The sequence below is a fragment of the Sarcophilus harrisii genome, chromosome 2, assembly GCF_902635505.1.
Source record: "Sarcophilus harrisii chromosome 2, mSarHar1.11, whole genome shotgun sequence".
NCBI lineage: Eukaryota > Metazoa > Chordata > Mammalia > Dasyuromorphia > Dasyuridae > Sarcophilus > Sarcophilus harrisii.
In genome coordinates this window covers 305,622,144-305,639,821 of record NC_045427.1, presented here as the reverse complement: position 1 = coordinate 305,639,821, position 17,678 = coordinate 305,622,144, and the positions used below count along the sequence as shown (strand labels likewise).

The window sequence follows — 17,678 nt, the reverse complement described above, 5'->3', positions numbered from 1 at the left end:
ATTTTAAGGTATAATTTGCACAAACTGGATCAGTTTTTTTTTTTTTTTAAATACATTCCCTGCAGCATAGTTTTGACTTGGTTCTGTTCTTAATTTTAAAATGTGTTTGGTGAAGAATTTAGTATAATTTATGACCTGATATAACATTTAGTAAAATGAAGTTGAGATGTTGGTGCCATCTAATGACAAGAAATGTACAACACTTGTAGGATTCTTAAAGCAATTGTGCTATGGTGAATATAGTCCCTGATGCCAAGAGCTCTGTCACAAATATTTTGGTTACAGTGTGTGTTCACTTGGTTGTATGAACTTGAACGTTTGAAGCAGGTGGTCTTTATTGATTCTTGAAAGAGATGACAATTCTTTCTGAAAAAGAATAATACTCTAAAATAAACCCCAATGTTAGATTAAAGTCTGCATGTCAGGGGATATCACACATAACAGCACCATATACAGGGGAATGGGATTCACAGTAAGCATGACAAAAATCAGCTTTACTAAACAACTCTCTTAATTGAAAATAAGTTGATTGAGTAGATATCCTGGAGACCTTGAGATTTTTGAAATTCCTTCATAAAATAATTGGTTATTACATATACATTTATTCAATAAGTTAATCTAATGAGATATTTGACTTTACACAAAGTGAAATGTAATTTAATCAATCGATCAATCAATAAGCATTAATTAATGCCAACTATGTGCCAGGCACTCTGCTAGACCCTGTATTTAAGAAAGCATATCTTTCCACATAATTTTTAACTGATAAAATGTACTTTGAAGTGCTTTAAAATTCAATACTCCATTGAAGATAAATTCAATAACTTCTAACTTTTCTAAGATTTACCTGGTAAGTGACCAAATCTTTTAAAAATAAGTTTGCACTTCATTTGTGGGTTCAGTAATACTTAAGTTTTTTCCTTTCTTTTGAATATTTAGTACTGCAGTGAAACAAACCATATCTTGTTTGAACAATACTCTTGGGAAAATATGCCTAGTCAATTTGAGGATTGAAGTTGTATTAAGGAAATAATGTAGCTCCTGTTATGTATTACAAGTCCTGTTACTTTGATCAGTATCAGTATAGTAACCATCTATGCACTTATGTTTTATGTGCTATACAGCTGTGATTTAGGTCACATTTGTTAGGTCTGTGCAACAGCTGCCCCCAGAGCGTCTTCATGATCATCCATAGTGACTGCTATGGACCAAGGAGTCAAGTTTGGTGAATTCAGTATCTGAGTAGTTTCCTCTGCTGATAATTCAGGTTGTGCTTTACCCAAGGCAATGTTTATAACTAATGAGTGGAACTTGAATCTATTCCCAGTTTTAATACTGTTTCCAGTTCAAAAATGATATGCATGTATGTGTCTCTTTCTAACCCTTCGAGCTTCTCTCTGTGTACGATTTAGGGTTACATTCCGAAAAGCAAATGGGAGATGGACACATCTGAGGCAAAGCTAGGTGGGTATTCTGTTTTTCCTGTTTTTATATGTCTGATACCTGGTGGTAATTTACATAGATCTTCTATCTAAAAAGTAGGTTTCCCTGAGTCTCTACTCATTGAGCTTTTTGGCACACATATTACATCTTCTATCATATCTTCTTGATAACCATTTAGCCGTTCTGATGCCTGAAAATGATATGTGGATATGAACAATATTACAAAAGAAATATTTTTAATGCCAGTTAAATATTAAAGAGAAAAAATATGAAATAAATTTAGTATTGTTAACAATTCATAAATTGATCCTTTTATATACTTTTTAATATAGATTAGTAACTTTGGTACCAACAGGATATCTATTTTTTAAAGTGTAACGTGACCAGTATCCAACCATAGACTTCATTGCGAGTACCTTAACCCTTGTTCTTACTTAAGTAAAAGTAAAATAAAAGGGAAGTTAAGAAGTTGAAGTCACTGAGAAGAATGAGCCCTCCTTATAGGAGTCCCCTGAAAGTGGAAGGAGACAACTGCCTGAAATACCTGTCAGATTCACAGTTGGGTGTAGTTCAATGCAAGGTCCTTCTGGGGAGAAATGTAATTATGGATGCAGTGGGACTTTTATTACATTTAGTTGTCATCACAAAGAAGTGTTTTGATATTTTGGGTTGACTTTTAAAAATGCTTTTTGAAAAAAAAAGTCACATTTTGTGAAAAGACAAGAGAATATGATACATCCTGCATTGGTGTATAAAGAATGCCTTTAAGTCTCTGCTTTTCTCATATTCTTAATACTGTTGATGCAATGGGGAAGTTAATAGCTGAATGTTTAAAAATTCTTGAACTGTCTTACTACTTGAAAATTGTTAAAGTTGCTCACGTCTTGTGTTGATTGCTTTGAATCAGAATGGTTCATGTTACAAGCAGTTGCCTAGAAAATGCTTATCATTTTGCCTGACTCATTGATTAGCATATTTAACACTCAAAGAGAATGATGAATTGTAATTGTGTAATCAAAGTAGACTTTAATGAACTCTGTAAGTGCTATTATACTAGGCCAGGTACTTTGTTGTAATTTCTTGAAAAATTCTCTGGAACCACACAATATATGTGGCTTGAAAACTATAGGTAGTCATTGGCATAATCTTGTATTTTGTATGCATGGGAAGTCATAATGGGAACCAGCTATGTCCTTTAATTTTTCAAACAACTGCAATCGCCTTTAAAGTCATTTACATATTTAAAAGAATGATTAGAAACATGAATACATATTTCCTTAAATACATTTTAAAAGTTATCTTAAAATGAAATAAAGTTGCATACATTGTATTACTTGGCTAGACTGTTTTGCTGACTTTGGAATTCTTCTCTCTCTTTCTTTAACAATTGACTGTTTTTTTCTGAAGACAGGGAGAGAGAAAAAATAAATTTAGAGAAAAGACTACTAAAAAAAATACTGTAAATGTCAATTAAACATATCTTTAAAAGCTGTATGTGATCTAAGATGTTGATCGAGGATAAAATTCTACAAGTCAGGATGTTCCTTTTTAATTTCTAAAACATATGAGAAAATGAAGTATAGTTATGGCATGTTTCCAAATAGTTCTATATTGAACTTGGAAGTGATTCCTAGAAAAATTCTGGGCTCTCTACCATTTATTTTTGTCAAAAAGCACATTTTATATATGTATGTATATGTATATGTATATATATGTGTGTGTATATATACACATACACACATACATATATGTGTGTGTGTGTGTGTGTATACATGTATATATGTATATATCCAGTAGATGTTAAGAACAGACTTATTTAGATTGTGACATTCAGAAATTAATTTGTTAAAAGCTTCTTGAAGAACTGGCTATGAATATGAGAAATCAGTACTAACATGTTTGCAATTAGGTTTTATTGTTTTAAACCAGAGTGATAATGATTTTCTATATCACTTAACAATTTTCATCTCAGACCCCCTTGTTATTTTGGGAGATAGTCCAGTTGTGGAAGGCAAATTAAATATGTGCAGTCCTGGAAGTTCTTACTTCTTTGAGTAGTCAGCCTAGGAAATGAAATTTACTTCTCAGAAGTGAGACTTTGGTAACCAAGAGAATACATGTTTCATTTACCTTCTCATTACCATTTACTTGAATGTTGTAGCATCTTGTAGTAGGTGTTTATTTAAATACATATTAATTGATTTACCAGAAGCAGCTTTTGTTTCTGAGTGCTCTACAGACATTCTCTGAGTATTCTTGAAGCACCCTTGTGAATTGGATAGATACAAATACCAGTCTACTTTCCTCATGGCAAATTTTACCAGCATCACAGCATAATAGGGCTGAGGCCAGATATTTCCTCATTTACAAACAAGTTACTGGCTAAAAATACTGTCTTTAAACCAAAAGTTTTTAAACAACTAGTTCAGTGTCTTGGTGAACTTCTCAGTCTGCATTCATTTAAGTTCCCCAGTGGTTCTCAAAGGGCATGTTATCAAATTTGGCCAAGAGTACACAGATTACACTTGTAATTGCAAGTGCATGTGGAACTCAAATGGGCATTTGTATGCATGAGTCTTCATGAGTTATATGGAACTTAGACTTGCAATCACATGTGTGAGTCTCCCAGTCCCTCAAAGCAAAGAATAATACTTTGCCATGAGCAAAAAATATTTGAGAACTCCTGAGGTACATACTACATTTTTATAAGTTTTTGATAAGTTTTAAGTATACCTAGATTCTATTTGCAATGATATAATTTTAATATAATTTAAAGCAGGATGTACTTAGGTGTGTTTTACAACTGTTGAGATTATTGCCCTTGCCATCTTATAAGAGGAGCTGTGGCTCCTACATAGGTGCTACAACTCAAGCATCTTGCTTCATGTTAGAGATTAGATGCCAGACTTTGCAGATCTGGCATGGAGGCTTGAAAAACTGCTAATTCACTGGGTAAAATATTATAATTGTAAACACTGATCAGACTATGAAAAACAAAGTATTTTTGGCCATCAGTCAACATTCTCTTTCAGGTTTCGACTTTCTAACAACGTTACCTCTTTTGTCTTAATGCTGTTTGCCAGTGCGGATAGGTTATTGTGTGTTAACTTTCTGTATTCCAGATAGAATCAGACAATTTAGAATGTAATTTTTACATTCTGGACTCATAACTGCTCTTTGTTCACTTGGAACAGATTCTTTAGAAATGTCTTTTACTTTTAGAAAACACAGTTTAATTTGAAGAGAATTTTGTTCTTTTATTACATATTGTAACTTCTTGTGAAGTTACAGTTTGAGTCAGTGATCTGCTTAGATACATATTTACAACTTCATCTTCCTGTCACTTTGAAATTCTAACTTCTCAAAGCCATTAATGTCAAGTATACCTCCTTATTATAAAACTATGTTTGCCATACCAGGTTCTTCTTTACTTATCGCATGCTGCACATCTGTGTGTTTTGGGTTTCTAGAATGTTTATGGAGGGGTGTGAAATTTTTCTTCAGACACAAGAAGGAAACTTTTAAACACTTTGTGAAGTATTAAAATTTTCAATTCAACATTGCATTCTCAAGTACTTATAACTAAAAATAATGCTTGTTCTTTTATCCATGTTGCCAATCTCAAACTTTCAATCTATAAATCCTGTCAGACAGCCCATGTGGAAAATTTCTATTTCTTAGTATGCCCTCCTATACTATTTTGTAGTCATGATACTTGGAATTAGGATTTGAAATATGTTAATAGCAAAACTGACCTTTTTCAAGTCTTAAAGTCCTGTGGGGTTTTCTTTTCATACCATATTCTGTGTTGGAGTAGTCCTTTTGATAATACTATATACTTTTGTACTAAGAACTTTATTGGTGCATGGATATATGTGTATGTGATTGTGTGTATTTGTCTTTGTTTTAAAGGTAATACATATTCCTTGCCCCTTCATGAGTCAAGGAGTTATTTCTCTGAGGTTCTGTGTGATCTGCTCTAATCCATACCTTGTGGATACAGTTTTGATGTTTGTGGTGATTAAAAAGAATTTACTCTTGAATATAGTTGACTGACTCAGGATACTTTCACCATAGTGAGATGATAGAAATTTCTCTTTCCTTGTAAAGAGTAAATGGTAATTGTTAGCAGTCCTTTAGATCAGATATTGCTTTGTCTTGCTGATTTCCAAGAATACTATGGTTTAGACGGTCAAAGTTGTTGTGCCAAATATATAAAATCTTACTGATTTTTGAAGCCTACTTGTAAAACATTCATAGATAATTAATATGTGTTAAACTTTGCTGTAACAAATATAAAATTATCAATTCTACTTTTGTTTCTAAAGGCCTCGACCGGTTTTCTCTTTCAGAATTAAGTTCTACACAGCTTGATGACTAAATGAATTTTTTTTGTTTGTGTATGACTTGATGTTTCTGAAGTTTGAACTTCTTCCATGTTAGCTTACTAATGTTTTTTTTTAAATTGAAGTGTTATTAGAAATATAACTTAAAAGAATTTTTACCCATGATTACAGTGCCACATGTGGCTACAAATACATCTAGTATAACACATGATTCCACACATGGCATTCTGAATCAATATTATTAACGTTTTCTCCATGTAATGTACTTGAAGTTATTTAGGCTGACATATATAATTTTAAAATCACATACTTCTCGATCACAGCACAGTGATGGATCCTATCTCTTTGGAACTGAATGACCAGAAATTGTACCCAACACTTGGTCATTTTATTTGCCTGGTCTTTTGTCTCATAGTCAAACATTACTTGACTAAGAAACAGAAGGAAATGGTGATTCACATTGTATCTATAGAACATAAATCCATGGAGAATCAATCCCTCATTTATCTCAAATCATCATTTTGACTTTTGAAACCCAGGATTCTGTGCTGTATAGAAATTAGATCTAAAATAATTTTATACACTATTTGATTGTATCTTTGTCAGTGCATTTTCTTGTGTGGATATAACACAATACTAATATTATTTCAGGTTGAATATGGGGCAATAATATTGTGTTGAGCTACTAAATAGAAGGGATCATCCTCAGAAGTTACTGAATTAATTGCAGTTTACCTTCAGAACATAACAGCTGAAATGCTGTGTCTATTTGGGCAGTCATGCTCCTTTGCTTGTATTTACCCATTGAACTGGCATTCAACTGACTTCATTATGGCCACCAAACCAGTGTAAAAGACAAAAGATGGAAATTGCTCAGAGTCAGATGTTTTCCCAGCTCTGAAGACAATTTGGATCTACAAGCAATGCTGCTTTCAGAAATGTGTGGATATCTTCTGAAAGTGTGTTCCAGCCTTTTCCCTTGTATTTGTGCTTTGTGCAAACTCACTCTGTCTCCCTTAACACTTGGGCTCTGTGTTTGTCCTTCAGACAAGTTGGATGGCTTGAGGACTGGTACTAAGAGGAAGCGGGACTGGGAAGCCATTGCCAGTAGGATGGAGGATTATCTTCAACTTCCAGATGATTATGATACCCGAGCTTCTGAACCTGGAAAGAAGAGGGTAAGAAATTTTGTCAGTTACTTTTTCTGAGTGCTAAAAGACTCACCTTTATTTTAGTAGAAAGAATTAGACAAGTAATAGCAAATGTTGTATTATTGTATTGTATTGTTGTGTTATTGTATTATTGACCATAGAAACATTAAAGAACTATCAATTGTGTATAGCCCCAGAAAAAAATTCAAAGGTATGCTCCTTTTTCAATATTTAGGATATGAAATATATCCTGAGGTACTTACAGTACATAAACTTTCCTTAAGAACAAAGAAGTTGAATACCTTAAATGACTTTCAGAAGTTGATAGGAGATATCCAATGGATCCGTCCAATGTTAGGGTTAACTACTTATCAATTGCAACCATTATAAGACATTTTAAGGGGAGACACTGCTTTAGATTTATCCCGCCAGCTTATGAAAGAAGCTCAAGAGGCTCTGAGAGAGGTTGAACTGGCTTTATCCAATGTGATTGAAGGAGTCATTCAAAAACCCTTGGAAATACCAGTTTTTACCACAAAAGAGGCACCTACAGCAGTCCTTCCTCAAGGAGACCAAGGAGGTCAAGGTGACCTCAAGGTCACCCACCAAGGTGATTGAGTGGTGGGTGACCCTTTAAGCACAACCAGACCAAAGCCTTATCCCTTAGCCAGAGTTTGTGGCTAGAATCTTATTAAAGGCAATTAAGTGAGTAATACAGTTATCTGGGATGAGACCTGACAAGATATACACCTTTTATACCAATGCACAAATCATTGTATACTGTGAAACCATACCAGAGTGGCAAATTTTATTGGCCTCAGCTCCATATTTTACACACGGGTCTTCCTTAAAGATAACCTGGCTATTACATAATTGGCCATGGATTTTTGAAGAAAAGGTATCTGAGGTTCCTTTTAAAGGACCAACCATCTTTACAGATGCATCCAAACATAACATTTGTGCTGTAGCTATAAAAAAAAGTAAATCAGAACTTCCTTTCAGTCCGCTCAGCAGAATGAGTGGTATGCCATTATGCTAGCTCTTATTCATCATCTAGGATATGTAAATATAATAATCTGATTCAGCCTATTCAGTAGGTGTGGTACAAAGAATCGGCACAGCCCAAATAAAATTTGTAGCTTTTAACATATTTCAGCTTTTTAAGGAACTTCAAGAGCAAGTGAGAAAACATCCAGGTAAGTATTATATTTTACATGTTCCCTCTCATATAGGACTTCCAGGTCCTATTTTTTATGGAAACTCAAAGGCAGATCGCCTCCTTACCATGCTAGCCAATACTCCTTTATTTCAGGCAGCCCAAGAATCTCATTCTAAATATCATCAGGCTTCTCCAGCTTTACACCTGCAGTTTGGGATAACAAAAGAGGAAGCTAGGAGCTTAGTAAAAGTCTGTATAGGTTGCCTCCATTTCCATGCTCCTATGTTTCCCTCCGGGGAAGAACCCTCGTGGTTTAAGATTCATTGAAATTTAGCAAATGAATGTGACCCATTATAAATCTTTTGGTCGTCTGTCTTTTATCCATGTTGTAGTGGACACCTCAGGATTTACTTTTGCAATACCAGCAGCAAGAGACAGCCCGAGTAGTCATTGAATTCCTTACACAGGCTTTTGCAATTATGGGTATGCCACAAGCAATAAAAACAGATAATGGACCTGCATATACTTCCAAACATTTCATACACTTTTGTGCCCAGTATCAGATTTCACACACCACTGCCATATCCTTCAATCCTCAAGGACAGGCAATAGTAGAGAGGAGGAACAGAGACATCAAGACACTCCTCCAAAAACAAAAGAAAGAGGGATCCACAGGTAACCCTAGAAAACTTCTAAACTTGACTCTCTATACTACCTAATTTTTTGGTTTTTGATGAAGATGCACTGGCTCCGGCAGACAGGTTTCATAACCCGCCGGAAGGGCAGTGTCCAGTGCAAGCAGCTCCGATATCTTTAGATAATTGCCAGGTCATGTGGAGAGATCCGGAGAGTGGTGAATGGAAGGGACCAGACAGACTAACAGCTTGGGGCAGAAGATTTGCTTGTATCTCTACAGATGGAGAAGGAATTAGATTGGTGCCAACGATCCGTATTCGCCTCGTCCTTTGGTGAGAGATGGAAAAAGAGAAGACCCTCGAAATGGAGAAGACCCAAGAAACATGTGGTGGTTCCATCTCTGACTACATCCGCCACTGAAAAAGCATGGCAATTAGCCCTACGTGCATGGCAATTGACTGATGAACATCAAAAATAATTGTTAATGAGACTAATGCAGGACTTGAAAACCTACAGGAATCATTGGATTCCCTGACACATGAAGTGATGGACAATAGATTGGTTTCTGACCAATCTCTTGGCTGTTGAAGGAGGTGTATGTGTGATTGTTATTTATATACCCTCCCTCTAGGACTCATGGAAATCGTTTATAATACCTTGTTGATTCACATTGTTTGTTGATTCATATTGTTCATTACTACTTGCCTGTGTGACTCCTCATGCTGATTCATTTTGTTACATTACTACTAGCCTGTGTGATATTACTACTTGCTAGTGTGATTCCTCCCATGCTGATGGATTTATGTATACCTGCTTCAATTAAAACAAAAGAAAGTGGGAGATGTAGAGGGCCACAGACAGTGGGATTACTTTGGGTGAGGTGTAAGATCCTTCAACCCAGAGGGAACCTGCTAATAATGTCTGGTTCGGCTCTCATCTCCCCTTGGGGGCATCTCAGCCTTCCTGAGAAGTCAGGGGGCGTGACAACCGGTGGTCTACTTGAAGCAGAGATACTTGCAGCAAAGAGGCATCTACATAATAATAGCAAGGTGCTTATAGTTAGCACATGCACAGTGTGCAGTAGTGATGAAATTGTACTACGGTATTTAAGGCTGAGAGATTTTGAAACTCCATGTTTGACCATCCACATGGGTTCTGTCCCTCACTCCTCTCCCAAAATCAAGGACTCAGATTGGTACTGAGATCCTCCAGAGTGTTAATCTGGACAGAACAAGCACATGTTTTTATTTTTAAGAGACCTAATGAATTGCCTGGCAGAACCACTTATTGAAAAGCATTAAGAGTAGAGAATTTAAAATAAAATTAAATGAATAGGATTGTATCTTGTTCAATTCAAGTCAGCAAGCATTTATTAAACACTTAAGACACACCAACCAATATGCTTATTGAGATACAATGGACAGCTAAGAAGAGACGGTCCATCATCCGGAAAAAATGGCTAGAATTTATATATTAACAGAGAGGCAAAGTGTAAGTTTTTTGGGGTTTTTTTTTTAACATTCGCTTTAAGAGGAAAATCCAGTTTGTTTTCTGTGCTTTAATACCTTTTGTTAAATGATATATTAGAATAACTTGAGTATTCAAAGGAACATTTTAAAGTTTACTCATCCAAAAACTATTGTAAAAGGGGGGAAAAAAGTATATGTATGTACATGTATCTAGCTCTATATATGCTCTATTGCTGTGCTTCTTGCTTGATCTCCAGGCCATTGTCCATTCCCATACTCCTCCTTTAGATTTATAGGGATTCTTAAAAGGGAAGGGAGTAGGACTGATAGCCACATCTACTTGGGACATTGGATCAATCTGTCATTCTCCTGCATAATAACTTGTACTGTGGGGTTCTCAGTAAAGCAAAAGCAGTTCCTTAGAAAAAGGTTATTCACCAGGAAGACTTCCTTAATGATACTGATTTGCAAATCCAGTGATAATATTTCCTCCAGCACCTTTTGTTCTCCATAATACAGGTATTTGATTGGATGCTTTTTTATTGTCATGGGTACACCCATAACTTCTACATCCATGTATGTTATCGTACAATTGTATTACAGGGAATAAAGGCACCTGTGAGTAAAGAGTTGATTTTGGCTCCTCATCCTTCTTTCTTGCTACTAAATAGAAATCACCTTTTAACTCTTCTAACTTGCTTTTCACTCCAACCTTAAGCATGCCAAACCAATGTCCAAACCACACACACACATTACATCACATTTCAACACCAGGCCTTGCATCCTGGGAATATGATGTTCTAAACATTTTCAGTCTGTGTTTTTCAGCATAATTAAATTATGCCACAAAATATTTAGGTGGTCCTGTGGTGTCTATCATTGTTATATTTTATACCAAAATGCTTAACTTAAATTGGAGTTTTAGATTTCATTTCAGTTACTTCCAAGTGATACAGATACATATTTAATCAAAAGACATTTCTTATAATAGTTTTTTTTTTGTTGTTGTACTTTTGTAAAGAAACTAAATTTTTTAGTTCATTGTATTTAAATTTATTCCATCAGAGCTGATGGATTTCTTTTGATCCATCCATTCTTTGCTTAGTCTCCCTTATGATCATATGTCCAGGGGATGGGATAGGAGCAGAAAAGGAAGAAAAATAGATATCACTGTGGACAGAGCATGAACCCTGAAGTCGAGAGGATCTAAGTTAAAATCAGGCCTCAGATATATATTAGATATGTGACTCTAAGCAAATTCCTTAACCTCTGTTTGCCTTTATTTAAAAAAAAAAAAAGGAACAGTAGAGAGTTTTCAACACAAGATCTAACTTAAAAGTCCAAGTGCTTTCCATTGCAATATGCTACTTCCTTAGGCTTTTTTTTTTTTTAATCTTTAAATTCACTTCAAACAAAGCAAAATCCTCGATTCAAAAAGGGGGGGTAGAGAGTAGAAAGTTACATATAACCACTTTTATTTAGAACTATAATTTAAAACAAGCTAAGGAAGTAGCATATTGCAAACATATCTAGTTCCTTTTTGCCCCTGTCCCATCCGCTGGGCATGTGACTTTCTAGCTCTAAATCTGTCTTGTGAGCTTAGATTATTCAAGATCTGAATGGATTGACAGCTCTCTTGATGATAACAAAGCCATGAATTTAATTCACGGGTAATTTATTCATATCTAGTAACCACAGTCTTTTGACTCACAGATTGTATTTCTGATCATAAGGGAGACTAAGCAAAGAAGGTTATGGATGGAGCAAAAGAAATCCATCATCTCTAATGGAATAAATTTAAAGTACACATAGATAACTAGCATCACACAGAGAGAAGAGAATTATTCACTAAGCTTTTCAGTAAAGCCTATAGAGGAAATTGAACAAAATGTTCAACCATGAAAATTAACTTTTCAAAGGAGAATCAGGAATAATTAGCACTATTATTTGTGCAGATTTTTATTCCTTTTGTGGAATTTTCTTTGCTATTCAGAATGTTCTTGGGCTACTTGCCTTTATCTGTGTCAAGCATTGTTAATGGAGGGCAAACTAATTTCAGTATCATCTCTTTAGAAGATAATGAGGGTGGTAGCTGTTCTTCAGAAAGTAGCTATTTATCCTCACTGAAAACATGAAATTTCTTAACTCAAAATAGAGATCACTTTTGTGTCTCCTGTTTCATAGCCCTTTTTAAATGTGTACTGATATCTTTCCCAGCAATTGATACATGGCAGAAGCTGTGTTTCACATATGTTTTTGAAATACTGGATAAGTAAATTCAACAGGCACAAGTGCCTCCTGTATCTGACATAATGTACTGGGAACTGAAGTTACAGAGACAAAAAGGAGATAATTCCTGCTCCCAAGGATTTTCCATTCCTCTGGAGAAGTTTTGTTATTAATATTCTTCATAATCTCCAAATATGATAGATTCTCTCCTAAAGAAGTTACTGGCATTGGAGAGGAAGTAAGATTCCTGTCTCCAAGGCCAAAACCTTGCTACTAATTAACATTATATTCATTGTCATACAATTTTTGTCTTGGTTTGTTACAAACATCCTTCCCTAAGTATCTCCTTTTTTCCCCACTCCATCTGTACTCAGCTGCAAAAGTGATGCTCCTGAAGCCTTGGTATAACTGGATTATTTCCCTGCTCAAAAACTTTTGGCAGATCCTTACTGCTTTTGAGATAAAATATACACTCCTCTTTTTGATGCTTAAAGTTTTCATAGGCTGGCTGCAGCTTCACTAATCAGGTTTATTTCAGGAAATTAATATTTACATAGCCTACATTCACACCAAACCATCCTGCTTATAATGTCCCTCACATACAACATTCTGCCTTCATTTCTGTACTTTTGCATATGCTATACTCATGCCTGGAATGCATTCCTTTCTCAACTATAAGGGTTATTTAGAACCTGAGTTTCCTTCAGAATTAAGCACAAGGGCCACCTTCTTGCATGAGATTTGCCTAATCTCCACTCCCCTGCTATTGCTTTTAATCCTAGGCATATTCCGTCTCCTCCCCCTCCCACCCCCCCCAACCTCCCCAGTGACCTGTATTTGCTTTCCATATATTTTCATTTTTAGTTATCATTTTCCTGGTAGTATTTAAGTTCCTGCAAGTATTATTTCTTTTTTGTCTTTGTTTCTCCAGGGCCTAGTACAGTGTCTGACATTTAGAAGGCACTTAATAAATGCTTGTTGATTGATTGCTCTTTCCTTCTCTTTAACTAGGTATGGTAGTGACTATATTCTCTCTGTGTCTGAGATGTCAAGATAAGTGAGATATATGAATACATCAAAAGAAAGATAGTCTTGATACTAAGCATTATATCTTATTTATATGGCAATTACTGTATAAAGGTTTTTTCACCATATCTTTTAAATGTTCCTTATTTAAAATGGAGTTAGAATAGATAGCACTTTAATATTCTATATGGCCATTTTCTCAACTATATTTATAATGAAAGTTATTGTTTTAAGAAGTGTTTCAAGAATTTTCTCTCCCACTACTCAAGAGAAGAGTTTTTACCATTTTTCCTTATATTATTATTTTTTATTTTTAAATAGACTTCATTGTTTAAATCACTGATTTTAAGTTAATTTTCCCATGGGCTAATCACAGAAGAAAAAGAAACTCATATTCTTGCATATTTCTTTTCAAAAGGCCCAGCCTAATGCTCTGTTCTTTGTAGGTAAGATGGGCAGACTTGGAAGAAAAGAAAGATGCAGATAGGAAAAGGGCCATAGGTTTTGTGGTTGGACAAACTGACTGGGAGAAGATCACAGATGAAAGTGGTCACCTTGCTGAAAGAGCCCTCAATCGCACCAAATATATCTGAGACTTAGTTATTGAATGGAGTCCTTTTTGCCTTTAAGGTAAGATTGTAACATTTTCTTAACAATTTGTAAAATAGTTCTTTCTGCCTAAAAAAAAAAAAAATTGCATCCTTTCCTCAGAGGACTTAACTTCCTTGCATACTTACACAGTTCTATAATCATTACTCATGCTTACAAGTCATGGGTAATGGTCTATAAATGGAGTTAAAAAGGGAAGCAGGTTTGTATAACTGCCCACTCCCCACTCTCCCCAAAGACTTCATCAACAAGAAAACTTAGATCTGCTATATATATACTTTTCAGGAGAGATATAGAGATATAGTACTATAGTTTTTGTAAAATTGTAATTTTTCTCCTATTAAGTTATGCTATATAACACCCCTTTCTTTTCTTTGCAGGATGATTGCTTTTAGGCACTCTGAAGTCAAGGACCTATGGAGATCCTTTGGGGGTCACATCGCTTCCAAGTTCAGTTTTATGTTTTGTTTCTGCTGCTTTAGTTTTTACAAGTTTCTCTAAATATTGGCAGATGATCTCCAGTGTCCCCCAAGAGGTATTAGAATCTTGCTATACCTGAGCAAGATGCTAGTTTTCTTTTTAACTGTTTTGGGAAGGGAGGGGTTGATAGCTTAGTTACTAAAGCCAGGGTGGGATCATGGGAGAAATCTAACAGATTTCCTCCACTGTATAAAGTCACAGACTGACTGTATCATCATTGCTTTGTGGCCGTTTCCTTTTTATACTGTATGTAATTGGTAGCTGATTGTACTAGGATTAAGAACAATAAACTTTCACTATAAAGCCAATGAGGTTCATGGGCTATACAGCATGGGCCCCTTTCTCTTGTTTTTTTTTTTTTTTCCATTTTATTTTTTGTATTTAATGTTGTGTGTCCTTAATGTGTGCTAGCTTTACATACCAAACCTGTTTTCCTTGACAGTTGCAGAGCTCAGTATTCTGTAGGACCTACATATTGTAAACACAAAGTTCAATGTTTGATCACATTCTTGTCTTTGTAGCTGACTTCTTTATCTTTGCCTCTTGATGACTGGTAGTGGTTAATTTCAAGTTACTCATTAGCTCCCTGGAGAACACTGTTCTATATGATAATGTTTTTCTTTTTTGTTTTCCTCTGTTCCGGTGTGTCCTTTAAAATCTTAGTGGCCAGGACTGATATGCTCCATGGAGCTCAGTAGGATGATGCCTTAGTGCTGAGCTTGAAGTACTGATTTTTTTCAAACAAAATGCTAGAAAATGATATGAAGTGATGAGGAGTCCTCTGGAATACAACCCTGAAAAGTCCAGGTTTCTTTTCCTTACTAGATGACTCCTCATCAGTGAACTCTGCCTCCAACACAAAACTTAATCTTATTATAGGTATGCCAGGCTATAACCTGGAGATTTCCCAAGCTAGAACCCAAATACCCCTCCTGTCTACAGAGAGAAGAGGACCTCTTTTTACCTTTTTTTTTTTTTTTTTTTTTTAAACAAAGGGGGGGGGGGTCATTTTTCAGCCTGGGAATTGGAGAGAAGTTTTCTTCCCAAACAGCATTCCCATTTCACAACCCAACACAGCAAGTCGTAAGTTTGTTTCTAAAAAGCTTGAATATTTAGACTTATTTTCCTTTACATTTATAGTTAAGGAATTGTTTTGTTTGCTTGTTTACATTCAATGTGGTGTAAAAAGAACTAATATTTGACTGGCAATTAATTGGATAGTATCATTTTTTGGACAAGATATTAATATACTTGAAATTGTAGCTCTGAAACACTAATTTAAGGTGAAATCTTTTTCTGTACTCTTCTCTATCCTGCAATGCTAAATGTTTAAATTTAAGATGCTTCTAAGTTCTTTAACCAGTCAATACTGAATGTATTATTTGCTACATTAAAAAAAAAACCACTGTTTGTAGTATTTAATAATCCTTTCTCTGTTTGCTTATTGATCTAATACATTTCTGTTAACACACTTTTTCAGCCTTTTTCATTATGTTTCAATGAAAAACTTCACAGGGTGAATAATGGAAAATATCTCAATGTTTGTATAAGAACTTGATGTTTATTTTACAGTTTACCATTTATACCCAGTGTCTGTTTTCATATCAAAAAATAAAGCATCCAGGATGGGTACTGTAATTCCGAAGAAGATGTAGGCTTACTTTATTCCCACTAAGCTCATCTTACTGCTGTGGTTTTTATTTTTGTGTCGTGATCCACTCTTTGTTACTGCATACACAGTAAAAAATAGCGATTGCCAATATCTCGGAGTGGGCCCTATTTTGTCCTTGCAGGCATGTTTCTCTTTCTGTTCTCATGTCATCTTATGCAAATGAAAAACAACACTCCTGCTTTGAAATGCTTGCGGGATCAGAAAAAGGCAACTCTCTAAAGATATGTTAAAATGACCTTGGGGAATAAACCCAAATCATTAATCATTACTGGCAAAACCTTTCCTAATTCACTTGAGATTAGTGCAAAGGTTTATTGGGAAGTTAGAGATCAAATAACTGCCCCTAAAAGAAAGTAAAATTGACTTGGGGGGAAAAAAATCGATTTTGTGGCTTTGCTATCAGATTTCAAAGTGTTTCCCAAATGGCCACAAGAAATTCATATAGCAATTGCCTTAAAAATGTGTTATGGTTTGTAAATTTCCTAATAGAAAAAATTGAAAGAATTTTAATGAATGCATTATAAAGGTGAGCAGAATGAATCAGAAACAGCCATAATGTATTGGAAAATACATTAAATATAATGTAAAATTGGTGTGTGTGTCAGTTTGTTGCTACCTCAGATCTGTTAACATATGTATTCTCTTTGGGAATACAAAAGACTGAGCTAAAACCTAAATTTTTCTCTATTCATTTCAATCCAGCAAGATGCCTTGTGTGCAAAGGCTCTGTCTGTGCTATGGGAATACAAAAGCAAAAAATAAAGCCTTGCCCTTTAGGAGATTAAATTCTGTAATCTTGGTGGGGGGAGGTGGTTGGGGAAGAGGGTGTGTGTGTGTGTGTATGTGTGTGTATGTATGTATGTATGTGTAAGGAACTATGGGATCCAGATCTGTTTTCATTTCTCTAACAGAATTTCTACTGAAGAAACTCCTTTCACCTGTGGAGATAAGCAAGTGATCTCCTACTTAAGAGTCTTAGGGATTTATTTGGGTGCATTTAGAGATTAAATGACAAGCCCTTAGTCACATAGCCTGTATGTGAAAGACTGAAAACATGGATCTTCATGATTTAGATGATAGCTTTCTATTTGCTGTATTACCTCTTGTAGAGTTCTTTAAACTCTTTATGGTCCTAAGAATCTGGGGTGGGTGTGTGGGTATTTGTGTGTGAGTGTGTAGGTGTATTTGTATGTATGTGTGCATTTTTATCTGTATATACCTATGTATATAAAGAGAGAGACGCATACATATGTACACACACTTTAATTTATTACTTTATTCTAGTATTCTCAATGTCACTGCAAAATGAGTTGAATAACTATGGGGGAAATCCTAACATCTTTAAGTTGCAAAGTGAATTAAGTAATCCATTACTTCAACTATACATGTAATTTGATAAATCAATCCTGAACAAACTTTGTTGAAGCAGGGATCTTATCTTCTTCCCTTCTGGGGAAT

The 17,678-nt window shown here is 35.1% G+C and overlaps 1 protein-coding gene across 8 annotated transcripts in view; it reads left to right on the top strand.

The window, feature by feature from the left end:
* Positions 1-17,678, top strand: part of YLPM1 (YLP motif containing 1) — an 80,608-nt gene that overhangs the window by 44,331 nt on the left and 18,599 nt on the right. For 2 of the 8 annotated variants that reach the window (XR_004232001.1, XR_004232000.1), the window contains exons 18-21: positions 1,413-1,464; positions 6,837-6,967; positions 13,906-14,089; positions 14,449-14,603. The exons of 1 other annotated variant lie outside the window; for it this stretch is intronic. Coding sequence is in view for 4 of the 7 variants with exons in the window: in XM_031952516.1 (XP_031808376.1) it covers positions 1,413-1,464; positions 6,837-6,967; positions 9,016-9,213 (381 nt within the window). In the remaining 3 variants the exon portion in view is untranslated. Of the gene's footprint in view, positions 1-1,412; positions 1,465-6,836; positions 6,968-9,015; positions 9,699-13,905; positions 14,090-14,448; positions 16,311-17,678 lie in introns of those variants that run through there. 5 more of the 8 variants (XM_031952516.1, XM_023502078.2, XM_023502080.2 and 2 more) reach the window with 4 other exon arrangements.